The sequence below is a fragment of the Stegostoma tigrinum genome, chromosome 7 (assembly GCF_030684315.1).
Source record: "Stegostoma tigrinum isolate sSteTig4 chromosome 7, sSteTig4.hap1, whole genome shotgun sequence".
Lineage (NCBI taxonomy): Eukaryota > Metazoa > Chordata > Chondrichthyes > Orectolobiformes > Stegostomatidae > Stegostoma > Stegostoma tigrinum.
The window spans coordinates 59,367,100-59,384,960 of record NC_081360.1 but is presented as its reverse complement, the minus strand read 5'-3'; the positions used below and the strand labels follow the sequence as shown (position 1 = coordinate 59,384,960).

The 17,861-nt window shown below is 39.4% G+C and overlaps 1 protein-coding gene across 1 annotated transcript in view; it reads left to right on the top strand.

Annotated features, from left to right (window-relative positions):
- pla2r1 (phospholipase A2 receptor 1) overlaps positions 1-17,861 on the top strand; it is a 130,963-nt gene that overhangs the window by 79,826 nt on the left and 33,276 nt on the right. The window contains exons 20-25 of the mRNA XM_059647308.1: positions 2,194-2,336; positions 2,792-2,909; positions 3,608-3,768; positions 13,015-13,165; positions 15,405-15,643; positions 15,769-15,937. Of these exons, the coding sequence (XP_059503291.1) occupies positions 2,194-2,336; positions 2,792-2,909; positions 3,608-3,768; positions 13,015-13,165; positions 15,405-15,643; positions 15,769-15,937 (981 nt within the window). The remainder of the gene's footprint in view (positions 1-2,193; positions 2,337-2,791; positions 2,910-3,607; positions 3,769-13,014; positions 13,166-15,404; positions 15,644-15,768; positions 15,938-17,861) is intronic.

Genomic DNA, 17,861 nt, shown 5'->3' with positions numbered 1-17,861 from the left:
TCCATCTATCTTCTTTTCTCTTCATCTTCGGTCCGCCTCCCCCTCTCTCCCTATTTATTCCAGAACCCTCTCCCCATCCCCCTCTCTGATGAAAGGCATAGGCCCGAAACGTCAGCTTTTGTGCTCCTGAGATGCTACTTAGCCTGCTGTGTTCATCCAGCTTCACATTTTATTATCCAGCCTCTGCAGTTCTGGTTATCTGTACTTTATTAATGGAGTAGATTTGACACTTGAGTAATCCCTCTGATGTCAGGAGAAAATCTAGCATGTCACTCTTGTTTTTGACATCATATGTGCCTTAAATAAATTTGTTTTAAACATTCAAAATACGATAAGGTTAATATGGTACAATCTTTTCTGGGCAAGGGTAAGGTGTTGGCAAACTGTGACTAACAAGGCTTTGCATAGCACAAACATGTCTAGGCATGGAAGGATTGGGCGAACCCTGACCAACAGGCTCGACAAGCAGCCAAGAGCAAGGAGTAGGTGGACTTTGTTCAAAAAAGTATATTGTAGCAATAGTGTTGTACAAATTTGGATGTAAGCTCTTGTGTAATTGTTAGATCACGTAAACTCTGTAATCTGCTGTACTTTGATACGATAAAATAAGCCGTAACCATTGTTCAGAGCGTCAGAGGACAGATGTTGCTCTGCCCTTTGGTTCCCTGCTTATGATTCAAGAAAGGAGATTGGTAAAACATTCCTCAAGTGTCCAAACTGGTTTTTCCTCCCGCTGCATAACAGTGAGCAAGGGAATCAATTATTGGAAACTTCTGAGATACTAGGATGGTTACGTTACATGTATTTTGAAGTTGCTGCAGAATTGAGAAAGGGTCTTAAAACTCTTGTTATGGCTTGACTGGGAAGAGTGTGCTGATTCCCATGCCCCATTGTTCCACAAGCCATATCAAAATGTATAAAATCCCATGAGATCAGCGAAAATAACTGATTTGCCCAACTGATGTTTATCAGGACAAAATCAATTCACACCAAATTTCATCAATAATACCAAATACTTGTATTTATTGTAACATACCTAATTTTAGTTTAAAAGAAGGAGAAATCCCAAAGGAACCAAACAATTTCCCATTCACTCCAACCCTTCCCAGTCCCAAATTACCCTAGCACATTCTCCTTTCCTCCCACTCTACAGAGGCCCGATGGAGTCAAACCACTTCCCCATTCACTTCCACTCCATAAAATTTGAATCAAGTGAAACTCTTTCAGACCTGCTGAGTATCTCCAACAATTTTTGTTTTTGCTCCATTTCAGACTGTCTTCTAAAAAAGAAAATATGTCATCTCCTACACATGAAATAAGAAGATTAGGAAAAAGAATAAACAATATTTCCAAAAAAAAGCAAGATTTAGGGGTTATGTTCAAATCCACAAAGCATTCAAAATTAAATTGACAACTATCAAGGGATATGCTAAACCAGCTGTATCAGGTATATGGTCTGCACAATGACTTGCGTGAGAACCTCATCACAGTTAACATTTTCAGGAGAGATAGGGAACTATGAAAGGGAGTGAGATAACTGTATTTTGATGAATTTTATCAATGTGAGAATGTAAGAATTTTCTGACTGTTTTGTTAAGACTTGTATGATAAGGAGGAAAATAATACAATTATCGGTTTGCGTTACAGACCATAAACTAGCAGAGATGAGCAGATCACATCTGTAGACAATTTAGCGAGCAATGTACAAACCAGACAGTACTAGCATTGGGTAAATTTAAGTTGTCCAAAGATGGACTAAGATAAAAGAAATGCTTATGATCAAATTGAGGGATGCTTTTTAAAATGTATTTTTCTTCTTTCTAGATTGGTATCTTTGGAGACCAAAGGGAAAGCTCAGTTTGGCTTTAGGAAATAAATTGAGGCAATATTCAATCGCAAAAAAAAATTACAGCTGATAGTGCTGGACACTGTTTATAGTATACCGATTGTATAGCACTGTACATTTCTTGCGCAGTATTTTTGTTAAAATAAATAGCTTCTTACAGTAACTATTAAATAGCTTTTGGAAGCACCATTCTGAGTATATTAATCAGAGCAATTATAAAAACTTTCTTGGATCTGCAAAATGTATGTTTAAAAACGCATTTTAATGTTTTTTGAATTAAATTGCAATCTTGTCCTCGTCACTTCTACTATAATGTTGAATATGTTTGCGTGTTTATATCCTGACAGGGCGCTGGGGTGATAGCAAGTGCTTTCTGTCTCTCCCATTCATCTGTGAACGTCACAATATATCACTGATAGAGGTTCACAAAGTTGAGAGTTACCTTCCAGATCGTTCGTGTCCAAAAGGTTGGCTGTATTTTGAAAATAAGGTGATTTTAGAAAATGAAAAAAGAATTATTGGACTATTTTTCATAATGAACATATTTACAAATGCAGGCTGTTAGTGTACATTTTTGCTTGTAGCACAGTTAACTTATTCATTTGTGGAGTTAATACAGTAAAATAAGTATTAAAATAATCTGTACATTAATATTGCAAGACGAAAGTTGTATGCTGTTGTTTTTATCGTGTTCCTAAAAATAATAAATTAGACGCTCTGCTTGATATTCCTTATTTGCATCGACAAAAAGCCAAAAAAAATTTGTTTAGGACCTTTTATTACCTGCATACATACCAAACCATTTCACAGATAATTCATTACATCTGAAATGTAGTCAATTATTTTGTAGGCAAAGTACTTGTAAGCAGAGCTTAAGAATGCCCATTAGTTATAAATGGAACCCAAAACCTGGACCGCAGATGACTTTTATTTTCTCAATGACAGTGTTTCCTGTTGTATGCCCCAAAGGATAAGAGTCAGCTAAAACACTGGTATTCTGCTCAAATGTTCTGCAGTATACGTGGAGGAACCCTGGCTACAATAGAAAATGAAATAGAACAAGGTAACTTAAAATACCTAATGAGATGTTACGTAGTCCCTTGCATATGTTGTTTTTGTCTCGTATATAATTGTTTCTGCATGTACAGAATAAACATAATGGCCCAGGCTTTAAAATAGGATGGGGGTGTAGAATAGGATGTTGATCCATTCCCAGAGACCCAAAGACCCAGGCATGTAACTAGGAGGCTTGTTCCACAACCTCTAGAGACTGTTGTGCTCTCTTTTTGTTTAAGCACTTGAGGCCTGTTCCACCAATTTTACAATGAAAATCAGGGCTCAGATGAAAAGCCCATGCGTCTGTCAGTTGAACCAGAAAATGACAGAGACTGGATTAAGCTGCAGCTGAGGTTTAATTAATGTAATGAATCCCTTTTAGCTAAGTGTGTGCCTTGGCCCTGCGATTAAGAATTCAAACGATAGCAGAATTCCAGCAGGAATGGAATGGTTGCAGCAAGAAAATCAATTTTCAACGCCCTGTTCCAGTTCCTATTAGACATGGAAAAAATAAATCCAGTAGTGTTTAAGAAATTGAGTTACTATTCTGGCTTCCTGTTTAGATCATTTAATAGCCCCGTGATTTCTATTAACTGTTTTTAATCCTGATTAATTTCCCACAAGTATTGCAATAATTATTAACTTGGCCACGGGTGGTAAAGTCTTTAGTCAACTCTGTTTTCACTTTTTTTTTCCAATTCACAGCATTTTTAACAATTCAGCTCCTGGATAGATCAACCAGTGTTTGGATAGGACTGCATAGTGATAATTTTGAACGTTGGGTAAATGGGAAGCCTGTGAAGTATTCAAACTGGTTACCAAATGAGCCAACACGAGGCACTGCAGATCCTTACAAAAATGATCCTGTGAGTTTGTTTATTCAAATCTGCTGCATCAAAATGTGCTGTTTATTAAAAAAGCTTTATACAGTGTGAATTTCTTTGAGCAAATAGCGTGTATGAGACTTAGGAGGTCCATATGGCTATAGGTCTTACCCCTTCTGCATCTAGACCAAGTGCATACTGCCTGAACTGATTTGAATCTGCCTGGATTTTCAGATTTTGCCTTTCTTGCTTGCTTAAAATGTACCAGCCCTGAGAGTTCTGCAGGACAGTTCAGACCATTGAAAGCAGCACCAGTTATTGTTCAAACATAGCAACTGGAAGGCCTCATGCCATAGGTTTTTGAGTCCAAGAAATAAAAATTCCACCTCTCTTTTTTTCAGGATGCATAACCTTCCCAGACACTTACTTGGATTCTGCAGTCCAAGGTGGCCCAGTGTAAGTTCTGACTTCTGGGAACACTCCTTAATGATGTGTACCTGGTCCACCTACTGGGAAACAGAAGTTCCTATCAAAGCTTCCCATTCTATTTGCGCAGCTGCCCCAGGCATGCACCTACTCCCACTCTCTCTTGAGAGACCCACAGGCGAATCTTTGTCATTATAAAGAAGTTAGAAAGGCACCATTTTCTTGAACGGGCGCAAAAGAACTGAAGACTGCCCATTATGACTACCTCATTATAGCATCAATTTGTATGATCCAAGGGGGAGACAGAACTGTAATATTAAGCTTCTAGAAACATGACTTTTCAAATGCTTGATTTTCCAGCACAGACTAGAACACTTCCATACTTTAATCCTTGTTTTATGTTGCTAGCTGATCTTAGAAGGTGATGTGGCAGGCGTTCTAGACGTTTTGAGTTATATATCCAAGCACAGGACAGATTTGAAAGGTCAATCAATTTGACAAAATAAAGAACTGTTGGAATTCTGAAACAAAAGCAACAATTTCCCTGCACTTTACTCAGGTACTGTATTAGCTGCTCACAGTGTGCTCTTCTGTACTCTGGGGAGATGAAATGCAGACTGGGCGGCCACTTTGCAGAATGTCTATATCTGTCTGCAAAGCTGACCCTGAGTTTCCAGTTGCCTGCAACTTCAACACACCACCATGTTCCCTTTCCAGTATTTCTCTGTCTGGTCTGTTGCAGTGCTCCAGCGAAGCACTTCATTATCCACTTAGGGACTCCATAGCCTTCAAGATCCAATATGGAGTTCAATAATTTTAGAGTCTGAACACCTCCTTCCATGTCCTTTAAATACTACAACACACTGGACCCTGTCATCACATGGGCTGCTTTCAGCACAGCCAGCATCTCATTTTCACCTCCTTATGGTCAACATTATCTGCTGTTCTTTCTCCCTGACTTACTATTGTCTATACCTTTGTATGCTCAACTGTCTTTCTCTCCCTCTGGGCTCCATCTCCACCTATTGGTTACTCTTGTATCCTCACCCCCACTCCATCCCATGTCTTTAGCATATATACTAACTTTTTCTAGCTACTATCCGTTCTGGAGAAGGGTTGCTGGACCCAAAAATGTTAAATATCTTTTTTTCCTCCACATTTTTCCAGAACTGCTGAGATTCTCCAGCTATTTCTGTTTTTGTTTGAGTTAATGTGTACTGGGGGGACAGCTCTTCACTGATTGGAGTCATACGTCACACCCCATACATTAGAAGAAAGATGGTTGTGGTTGTTGGAGGTCAATCATCTCAGCCACAGGACATCTGTGCAGAAGTTGTTCAGGATAGTGTTTTGGGTCCAGCCATCTTTAGGTGGTATATCAATGACACTCACTCCATCATGAGGTCAGAAATAGGGATGTTTGCATAAGCAGCAAGACCTGGATGGCATTCAGACTTGTGTTGAGAGTTAAGTTAATTTTACATCTCAAATGCCAGGCAATGATCACATCCAAGGAAAGAAAATCTAACTATCATCCTTTGAATTCAACAGCGTTAATATCACTGATTCTCCCACTATCAACATTCTGTGCAGTACAAAAAACTGAACTGCACCAGCCATGTAAATACAGTGGCTACAGTAGCAGCTCAGAGGCTAGGAATTGCATGGCGAATAACTTACCTCTTGTGCCTGTACACAGGTCAAGAGTGCATTCGGATTCTAGTCACTTCCCTGGATGGGTGCAGCTCCAACAGTAGTTGAGCAGCCCACAAGATTTGCACCCACTTCACCACCTTCAACATTCATCTCCTCTACCCATTATGTAGCAGTGTCTACCATCTAGAAGATGCACTGCAGGAACTCACCTCGACTCTTTGATACCAATTTCCAAACCTATGACTTTGACCACCTAGAAGGACGAGGACAGTAGGTACATGGGAGAGCACTACCACGTGCAAGTTCCCCTCCAGGTCTCAAACTATCCTGTCTTAGAACTGTAACACCTTTGCTTCACTGTTCCTGGCTTAAAATCCTGAACCTTCCTCCCAGGCAGCACTGTAGATGTCCCTGAAGCCAAAGACAGCAGCAAGAAAGCACCTCGCCATTACCTCTAAGGCAATTTGGAATGGTCAATAAATCCTGGCATAGCCAGCAATTTCCATAACTCATGATTCATTTTTTTAATGCTTTTCTCAGCCAATCTTCATTTACACTCTCTTACCTAGCATCAGTCATGATACCAGGCTTATCTGAATGCTTTTGTTGGCTCGAAGATAATTTTTGGGAGAACTACAAAGTCTATCACTCAGCCATCTCACTTACCCAATTCCCTTTGTCAAAACATCTAGAGGAAATACAAGATTACATATTGTAGCCTACAGGGATCGACAAAAGTGTTGTTCTTTTCCATTAAAGGGCAGTTTGGTGATTGTAAAAATTCAATGTGATTATTAAAGAGCAAAATGATATCCTCCCTTTATAGAGTTTTAAAATAGAAGGGGGTGGTGGAGAGGCAGTTGAATACAATTGTGGGTGTGTGTGTGTGTGTGTGTGTATTTATATAATATTTATCATATGTATACGTGTCTATATGGCAAATATGTATGTGATTGGGCATGTAACTATATATTGCACAAACTGGTCTGGCTTTCATACGATGGTTTTGTGCGTTAAATCAGGTTAGTAATCATTACACTTCCAGTAATTTTTTTTAAATAACAATGATATCATGCACAGAAGCACTATTACTAATGTGTCATACCATACAGAGGCTGCTATGTAAGACTTAAATGCATTATTTTCCTACCTATCAATAATTAAGAATTGGCTATTTTACCTTTCTACATCAAGGCTATGAATCTTCTGTTACGAAGAATTTATTTGTTTTCCGTTTGGAAATAACTTACTTGTGCTGTGATTGCATTTTTAGTCATTTGGTTTGTTCACGCAACATCTCATGTTCCTCATTATAGATTGCCATCTACTCAAATAAATGGAATGTGTATTGGAAGCAGAGGTTGATTCCCATAAGCACCAGAAAGGCATGAAACAAGAGTCTGATCCTCAGCTGCAAATAATAGAGTAATAATGAATTAGCAATTTCAAATTACAGGACAGAAGCATAACAACATTTCTGTAATTTTCAACATCACTTTTCATTCTTTCATTCATAGTTGTTTATTTTGCAGGCAAAAATATAGGATGATTTCCAGAACCAGAATTTTGAGAGAAAATGAGATCAAAGCAGCTTTTACCTATATTTCAAGCTGCTTATGATGTTCTCTTCTGCTGTTTTAAGCAGACTGATGAAATACTTTACAGTTGTATAATTAAAGCTGTTCAAAACCCAATGATAATAAAATGTGAGGCTGGATGAACACAGCAGGCCCAGCAGCATCTCAGGAGCACAAAAGCTGATGTTTTGGGCCTAGACCCTTCATCAGAGAGGGGGATGGGGTGAGGGTTCTGGAATAAATAGGGAGAGAGGGGGGAGGCAGACCGAAGATGGAGAGAAAAGAAGATAGGTGGAGAGGAGAGTATAGGTGGGGAGGTAGGGAGGGGATAGGTCAGTCCAGGGAAGACGGACAGGTCAAGGAGGGGGATGAGGTTAGTAGGTAGGAGATGGAGGTGCAGCTTGGGGAGGGAGGAAGGGATGGGTGAGAGGAAGAACAGGTTAGGGAGGCAGAGACAGGTTGGACTGGTTTTGGGATGCAGTGGGTGGAGGGGAAGAGCTGGGCTGGTTGTGTGGTGCAGTGGGGGGAGGGGACGAACTGGGCTGGTTTTGGGATGCGGTCGGGGAAGGGGAGATTTTGAAGCTGGTTAAGTCCACATTGATACCATTGGGCTGCAGGGTTCCCAAGCAGAATATGAGTTGCTGTTCCTGCAACCTTCGGGTGGCATCATTGTGGCACTGCAGAAGGCCCATGATGGACATGTCATCTAAAGAATGGGAGGGGGAGTGGAAGTGGTTTGCGACTGGGAACCGCAGGAATTGCTACACTTGCCCCCACACCTCCTCCCTCACCCCTATCCCAGGCCCAAGATGACTTTCCATATTAAGCAGAAGTTCACCTGCACACTGACCTATCCCCTCCCGACCTCCCCACCTATACTCTCCTCTCCACCTATCTTCTTTTCTCTCCATCTTCGGTCCGCCTCCCCCTCTCTCCCTATTTATTCCAGAACCCTCACCCCATCCCCCTCTCTGATGAAGGGTCTAGGCCCGAAACGTCAGCTTTTGTGCTCCTGAGATGCTGCTGGGCCTGCTGTGTTCATCCAGCCTCACATTTTATTATCTTGGATTCTCCAGCATCTGCAGTTCCCATTATCACTGATACAAAACCCAATGATGTCTGTCATGCAACAAGGATCTTGTGTTGAGCCACTTAAATTGACAAAGGCTTTTGAAGAAGGGTCATTGGACTCAAAACATTGACTCTGCTTTCTCTCAACAGATGCTACCAGACCTTCTGAGGTCCTCCGGCTGTTTCTGGCTTTGTTTCAGATTTCCAGCATCTGCAGTTCATTGTTTTATTTCAGTTAGCAAAGTGTTTTTGATTTTCTTCATCAAAAGTCATTTTGTTTTATAACAGCTAATTGTAAAGTCATTAAGTGTTTCAGTGGTTTCCATTGACCTGAACTCGATAGTGTGGACATCTTGTCTCTGGTTCAAAAACAGAAATTGCTGGAAAGCTCAACAGGCCTGGCAGTATCTGTGGGAAGAAAGCAGTGATAATGTTTCAAGCCTGGTTACTCTTCATCAAAACTCCTCATCTGTTTCATATGTGTTGGCATGACTGGAATGTTTATACAAGTAAGGAGTATGACATATCAGGATGATGATGTAAGCTTGAATACACTGATTACTCATGAGTCTAACTTCCCAAAGGTTGTGGTCAGCTAGCATCTTATGATCAGGTGTAGCCATGTTGTCACTCCAGCAAAATGCCTATTTACCAAAAATATAAACATAATTATGTTTAAAGAAAAATTTGGTTCTTTTTTTCCCCACTCTCTGCACATTACATCATTAATACTAGATAGTACTGGAATGTAATTGCAAAGATATTTTGAAGAAAATAAGCAACATTTTAGGACTGAAATAAAGAAAGAAACATGATATTGAAATTTCCCACTCAAATTGCAGAAATATTGTTAGGATTCAGTCCTGTAATTTGAAAATGTTAATTTGTTATGTGTTTTAACCCAGAAGAATTTGCTGTGGGTTATGTGTTTTCAAAATCCTATTTTTAAAAAGGAAAAGAAAATAAAAATTAATTAGAAACCACTTTGATTACAGGCAGAATAGTAGTATAAGTAATTCAATTCACCTCTCCCATTGTCAGTGACAATGGCAAAATTTTCAATCTTTTAACGACAATGTGTCCTTTCTTAAAATGCACCTTCATCTGTAATTCAACTTGCCATTATAGTTTACCATCTTTTCAAGTAAATGGAATTGTGTATTGGCAACAGAGATTTATTCCTATAAGTACTAACTAGGCATGAAACAAGGCTGTGATCCTAGGTTGAAATTAGTAGAATAATTATTCAGTGAACAAGACTATAATATTGATAGATAAATGGTGAAGCAGTGGCAGATGTTTAAAAAGATCGTTCAGAACACTCAGAATAAGTATATCCCTATTATGGAGAAAAATTCCTAAGCTAGCTACAATTTTAAAATGGATAGCAAGGGTTTCTCTGGGTGTCTAAAATAGAAAAGATTAAATTAAGTGAGTGTAATCATTTATACAGAGGGAGAATGGGAAGTTAATTATAGATAATCTAATGATGGATGAAATGAGCAAATAACTTGAATTCTGTCTTCACTGTAGAAAGTATAAAAAAACCAACAATTATTGCAAATCAGGAGGTGAAATGAAGAGAGGAACTTGGTGCCATTACAGTTGGCAGGTACTGATGAAGCTTCAGACAGACAAGTCTCTGGGTCTTACAATAGGTGTTTAATGAGGTTATTGATGCATTGCTGTTAAATTTCCAAAATTTGTCAAATGCTCGAAATGTTCCATCAGTTTGTAAGATAGCAAATATAAACCCTCTAGTCAAGAAAGTAGAGAGGCGAAAAACAGGAAATTGTAGCTATTTAGCTGGAGGTCTTTGTCATGGGAAAGGTGTTAGAACTGATTATTGAGATTATCACTTGTAAAAATGCAAAATAATCAGGAAGAGTCAGAATGGCTCTGTGAAAGAGAAGTTATGTTTAATAAACTTATTGGAGTTCTTTGAAGAGTAGTGTGCACAGTGGATAAAGGGTAGCACATGGATGTACTGTACTTAGATTTTCAGAAGGCACTTGACAAGTTGCCACGTCCAAGTTAATTGCATGAAATAGAAGCACATGGTGTATGGGTAACATACAAGTATGGATAGAAGATTGGCTGACTGGCAGTGGACCAAGAGTTTTTCTGGTGGACAGAACATGATGAGTGTTGTCCTGCAGGGTTTTGAGATGGGGGCTCTATTTTACAATTTGTGTCAATGATATAGATAAGGGATGCAAACATTTGATGTTTGAATGTGCAGGTGACACAAAGATGTGAAGGAAGTATGTAGTGAAGAAGCCTTGGAGAGGATGTAGACTGATTATAGTAAAGTTGAGTAAGCGCACAAAATCTGGCCAGTGGAATATAATGTGAGAAATGCAAAACTGTTCACTTTGCAGGAAAAATGAAAAAGCAGAGCAATGTCTAAATGTGAATGACGACAAAATTCTGAGGTTCCACTGTACAGATCAAAAAATATTATTATTTAGGAACGGCACATGATTAAGAAGGCAAATGGAATGCTATACCTTGTTACAAGAGGAATTGAAGATAAACATGACATTAAATGACAAGGTGTAGAGCTCGATGAACACAGCAGGCCAAGCAGCATTAAAGGAGCAGAAAGGCTGAAGTTTCAGGCCTAGACCCTTCTCAGAAAATGGCTTCGCAGTGGGGTTAAAATTGTTTCAGAGATAGTAGGAACTGCAGATGCTGGAGAATCTGAGAAAAAAAGGTGTAGAGCTGGATGAACACAGCAGGCCAAGCAGCATCAGAGGACCAGGAAGGCTGACGTTTCGGGCCTAGACCCTTCTTCAGAAGAAGGGTCTTGACCCAAAACGTCAGACTTCCTGCTGCTGTAATGCATCCAGCTCTACACCTTGTTATCTAAGATTCTCCAGCATCTGCAGTTCCTACCATCTCATAAACATGACGTGCAGTTTTAATCTCCTTATTTAATGGGCTTGTTTTCATTGTAATTTCAAAGAGAGGGAAAGGTGACTCGATCGAAGTGTACAAGATCCTGAACAGTCTTGGCACAGTGAAATTGTTTTCTAGGATTCTGAGACTGTGGAACTCACTGATTAAGAAGGTGGTGAGATCACAATGTGTTTTTTAAGGTGAAGGTAGATTTTTGTTAGGTAAGGTAATCAAAGATTATGGGGATAGACTGACATGTGGAAATTAAAATCCAAATAGATCATTCATGATCTTTTTGAAAGGCAGAGCAGTTTCAAGGGGCAGAATAGGCTATTTTTGTTCCTCATTCACATGTATAAATGTCCTCTGTGGTAGCAGCATATTGGATGTATGTGGACGGAATAAGCATGCACCTGAAATTTAGCCCTTTGAAAGAATTTTTTTGGCAACAGCCACTCTACGTCTCAAGAACCATGATGAAATGAGCTCTCCACACAGATTTGCTTACCGGTAGAAATGAGACCCACTTGGCTTGAGCCCTAATACAAGTAGGCCAGCAGTACAACTAATATTAGCCTCATTAAAAAGAGGCCAACTAGACAAGAATTACAATTTTTTTGAGGCTACTTAAAAAAGAGCTTTCATGGGCTGTTTTCTTGTCTCCTATCCCTTTCTCATGGGCCAAAAGACAAAGGCGTCCATCAAGCACTTGTAAGCAACACAATCAGGTTGATAGGGTTGTTAAGATGGAGTGTGTTTGGTTTTATTGGTAGAGGGGTTGAGTTTCAGAGCCATGAGGTCATGTTACAGCTGTACAAAACTCTGGTGTGGCCGCACTTGGACTATTGCGTACAGTTCTGGTCGCCGCATTATAGGAAGGCTGTGGAAGCATTGGAAAGGGTGCAGAGGAGATTTACCAAGATGTTGCCTGGTATGGAGGGAAGGTCTTATGAGGAAAGGCTGAGGGACTTGAGGCTGGTTTCGTTAGAGAAGAGGTTAAGAGTTGACCTAATAGAGACATACAGGATGATCAGAGCATTAGATAGGGTGGACAGTGAGAGCCTTTTTCCTGAGATGGAGATGGCTAGCATGAGGGGACATAGCTTTAAATTGAGGGGTGATAGATATAGGACAGATGTCAGAGGTGGGTTCTTTACTCAGAGAGTAGTAAGGGTGTGGAATGCCCTGCATTGCAACAGTAGCAGACTTGCCAAGTTTAAGGGCATTTAAATGGCCATTGGATAAACAAATGGATGATAATGGAATAGTGTAGGTTAGATGGGCTTCAGTTTGGTTTCACAGGTCGGCGCAACATCGAGGGCCGAAGGGCTTGTACTGCACAGTAGTGTTCTATGTTCCATGTTCTAATAATCCACCTGACTTTGGACACCCACTACAAAAGCAGAGATCAACAGTCTATTGCTATTTTTTCCAGTAGAGCCAGAAATGGCAACCTTAGATCTCCACAATCCAATTTGAAAGAGCAGTGAACGATTGCTAAGACCTTTGATTGTTATGGGATAATTGCTAAACAAATACTGAAGGATAAGTTCTTTGAATTGCTTTGTCTTTAAATATTTTCTGAAGGACGTTTACATAAAATATGTCTGAAACTTAGCTAATTATAACAGCTAACTTTGTTGTAATTTTTTTGTAGACTTCAGAACATCTTAATAGCCCTATCTTACAAGAGGAATCAAAAAGGTGTGCTTTATTATCCAATAGTCATGCATATCATTCCACAGGAAGGTGGTACACAAGAACTTGTAATACGAACCATTATGGTTTTGTTTGTCAAAAGTACCCAGGTAAAATTCTTCAGAGATTCATCACAGTTACATTGTAATGAACATATGACTGCACATTTAACCGTGAGGCATGTAGTAAATGCCAACCTTTACTTCAGTATTTGGAAATTCAAGTCCTAACAAAGGTCATGTTAAACACACAGTCATAAAATTGATGAGCTATTGCCTAATAGTCTAATTCTGGGACATAAAAATATAAATTATTCCTTGATTGATAAATATGCGAAACTAGTCTCTTATAGAAGAACCTGGCAGTCTGTTCTGGCAGTAATTCATAGATGCTTTCACAGCTCACTTTCAATATGTGTAAATTCCATGTTAAAAATGGTATGTTTTTCTTTGAAAAGATTCCATGAAGGAGTTACAAACCAGATTTTAAAAAAAAGGTGATACCAAATTAATTAATTATTTTAACCTTGCATTCAAAAATACGGAAAGAAAATGACCCGGAAGTACTGTCCTGAGGCTAAAGTAGTTGTAAAAGAAAAAATGAATAAAAACCAAATAAAATTCAATGCAATAGAAACGTTGAGGCTGTTTGGACATGTGCCTCCCAGCTCATTGTAATCTTGCCTTTGACAAAGGGATTTCAGGTTCAATGCCAGAGACTAGGAATATAATATACAGGCAGACACTCAAGTGTGTACTGGGGGTGCACTACAGTGTCAATGGTGCTAGCCTTCAAATGAATTGTGGCCCCATCTTATTTTTCTGCTGCATATAAAAAAATTCCACTATTCCCAGGTAGAGCAGGGGAGCACTTTTGATGCTTTTAAAAACAGTTTCTCCATCAAGATTAGCCACTTCTAAAAATAAAAATGATAAGCACATTATAGGACCTTTATTGCATTCCTTGAAATGTATGTCATGTGCAAATTGGCTGCAGTATTTCTCATTAAGAAGGAGAATACATTTTAATGCATTTTTCCTGTAAAATACTTATGAAGGATAGAGTTTTTGAAAGGCACTATACAAATACAAGCACTTTTTTCGATAGCTAAAGGTAAGGTTGTGCAGAAATGGACAAATTGAAAATAAAATCCATCAAGGTGTCTTGTTTTAAATAGACCAGAGGTGGAGTTTTCCTGATCTAGCAATCTAAGATTAATGGTTTTCTCTGAGAAGAGAGAGAGAACATTTTCACTGATCTACGTCAGTCTTTACTGAAATACATAAAATACTGAACAAATCATGTAGCACATGTCATAATCACAAATTTGATCTGGCCCCGATGAGGAATGGTGCCATTACTTGCCTCTAACTGAAGAGTTTTGAAGTTCTTAAAAATGTCTTCACTGCTGGGGAGGCTTGTCACCGGTAAGAGTTTCTGAACATATAAGAATTTTGGAATGAGACAGTCAATTCAACATGTCTAGATGAAAGTTCCTTTTTGACGCAGCCTCTGCCACATTTAGGATGATTGCATGGGCACACTTACAATCTTAATAACTGGGCTTTGTAAAAAAAAATTATTTGGTATCGAACATCTGTGACCTGTTTAAGCACTGCCAGTGTTCATCTTATAACATTTTCCTTTCTGCGATCTTTGATAGGAAGCTTTGATACTGGGGGGAGTCGAGGAAGTTCTTAGATGGAGGGTTGTTCTTTGTCTTCTGTATGCTCTGTGATTTTTTTTTGAAAAAGCTTGCATTTGTGTCTTGCTTTACCAAATATCTCAAAACAGTTCACTGCCAAAGTAGTACCTTTGAAGTGTGGAAAACACAATAACCAAATTTCACACAGCAGAGTCTCTCAAGCTACAACGTGATGATGGCCAGATGATCTGTTTTAATGATGTTTATTGAAAAATATGTATTGATAGGATCCCAATGGTAATTCCCCTGCTCCTCTTGAGAAATGTCATGCAATATTTTACATCAACCTGATCAGGTAGATGGAGCCTCTTTTCATTAAAAATGGCACCTTCAAGAGTACAAGAATCTTGTGATATAATACTGGAGTGTCAGCCTTGACTTTTGTGTTCAGGCCCTGGAGTGGAACTTGAAGTCTGAACTTGGTGATTCAGAGGCAGGAGTGAGTGACAGTCCTTTCCATGTCCAATTGTATTAAGCTGTCGGAGAGCTTCGTTAATGCTGTAATACCTCTACTAATGCAATAGTGTTTAACATCAGTACCAGCATACAGAATATCTTTCTAACTATTCTTCCAATGCAGACATTCACTACTTGCATGGAATCACAGTTGTAAGTTCTGCCATGTTTGTTTATTTTCTCTATAGATAAATCTATCCATCATATCAATGCATCATCTCTCTATCCAGTACTTGATACTTTTGCGTATGGAAACTACACATACAAACTGATTAAGAAGAATGTAACATGGTATGAAGCATTAAATGAATGCAGACAAAGAGGTACTGAACTGGTCAGCATCACTGATCAATACCACCAAGCTTTTCTCACAGTCGTTGTGAATAGACTGTCACACCCGCATTGGATAGGACTGTCCAGCCCAGATGTATGTCCACAACCTTACTACTGTTAATAAATTAACCTTTATTGAGTGATTTTGTGTTTTGAAAGTGAGGAGATGCATGGAATTATGCTAATGTTCTTGTTATTCATACTTCTCATTGTTCACAGGATGGGAAAAGCTTTATTTGGTCAGATGGTAGTAGCAATATATTCAATCATTGGGCGGAGGAAGATCCTCACTCATCTCAAGATTGTGGGTACATGGATACTAATGGCTACTGGAAGACCGCTAACTGTGAAACTCAACTGCCAGGAGCTTTCTGTCAAGTTTTACTAAGTAAGAATTCAGCTTCAAACCCATTCAATTCCAAAACCTAGGTTTTGTGAAGACAATAATAGTGAGGATGTCAGGGTCCATGAATTATAAGTGACTTAATCAAAAAGCAGTTCTGGCTTCTGTAGTAAGCAGCTGACCTCCTCCTCCTCCAGGGTGTCTAGGAATAGGCAATAAATGTTGACCCATCACATGATGTCAAACTCCCACAAGTGAACAAAAAAAGACTGAGAAATCCAGAAGTTAATGTTGGAAAGGACACACTACTGTGCTGGGCAGGTTATTATGATCCTCGCTGATGTGTTCAGCATTATTAAAGTCTGTTGGAGTTCAGGATTTGAAGAGTGTGATGGGGGTGAAGTGTATGAAGAAAAGCCAGCTCAATACTGATAATGCTGGTAGACTCTTCCATCATTCAACTCAAGTATTAACTGCCACTGACAAACATGCCAGCAGTATAAGATGACACTTTTCTTAACTAAAAATCTCCTGCCTCTGAATGGTCTGTATCCCTTTATTCCCTGCTTATTCATGTATCTGCCAAGCTGCCTCTTAAGCATTGCTATTATATCTCTTTTTACCATCTCCAAGCACTCACTGTCCTCTGTTTGCAAAAGCTTGCCTCTCACATCTCCTTTAAACTTCCCCCATTTACCTTAAACCTATGTCCGCTTTATAATTGACATTTCCACCCTGGACAAAAGGCACCAACTGTCCTTTCTGTCTATGCTGTCATAACTTTGTAAACTTTTATCCGGTCTCCTCTCTCAATCTCCAAAGTTCAAGTGAAAACAAACCAGGTTTGTCCAGACTGTCCTCAAGTAATACATTCCCAAACCAAGCAACATCCTGGTAAACCTTCCCTGAGCTATTTCCAAATCCTTTTAGCACTGTGGTGACCAGAAATGTATGTAATATTCCAAATGTGCAACATGGCTTGCCAATTTCCCTACGTTGCCTGACCATACGCTTTTTTGACCACCTTATCCACTTATGATGCCACTTTCAAGGAACTACAGACCTGTATGAGTAGATCTCTCCATATGTCAATGAACCTAAGGGTTCTGCCATTTACTGTATACTTTTCTCCTACATTAGACCCTCCAAAATACATCACCTTGCATATGTTCAAATTAAACTCCATCTGCCATTTCCCTATCCAAGTCTCAAGCCAACAATATCCTGCTGTACCGTCTGGCTCTGAACCTCACTATACACACCTACCTCCTACTAGTGTGTGGCATCCTCAAACTTATTAGCAAACCACCTATATTCTCCTCCAAATCATTTACATATGTTACAAACAATATGTGTCCCAGCATTTGTCCCCCCAGAACATCACTCGTCACACATCTCCAATCAGAAAAACACCGTTTCTGCCTTTGACGAAGCCAGTTCTGTATCCATCATACTAGCTCACTGTGGATCCCAGGTGACGTCACCTCTTTTATCAGTCTGCCAGGAGAGACATAGTCAAAGACATTGCTAAAATCTATGTAGGTAACATCAACCGCCCTGCCCTCATCAATCACCTTCATCACAGTCTCAAAAAGCTCAGTCAAGTTTGTGAGAGACAATCTCACCCACGCAAAGCCACGCTGTCTTTTGCTAATAAGTCCATATTTTTCTAAATATGAGTAAATCCTGTCCCCAGTTAATTATCTTGCCACTGACATAAGGCTCACCAGCCTGTCATTTCCCAGATAATCCCAGTTGCCGTTCTTGAACAAAGCAACAACTTTGGTTGATCACCAGTACTCTATGACCCCTCCTGTGACTAAAGAGGATGTAACATTTCATACAAGGCCCCACCAATTTCCACACCCACCTCATATAGAGTCATAGAGTTGTACAGCATGGAAACAGCTCATTTGGTTCAACTAGTCCATGCTGACCATGTTCCCAAACTAAACTAGTTCCACTTCAC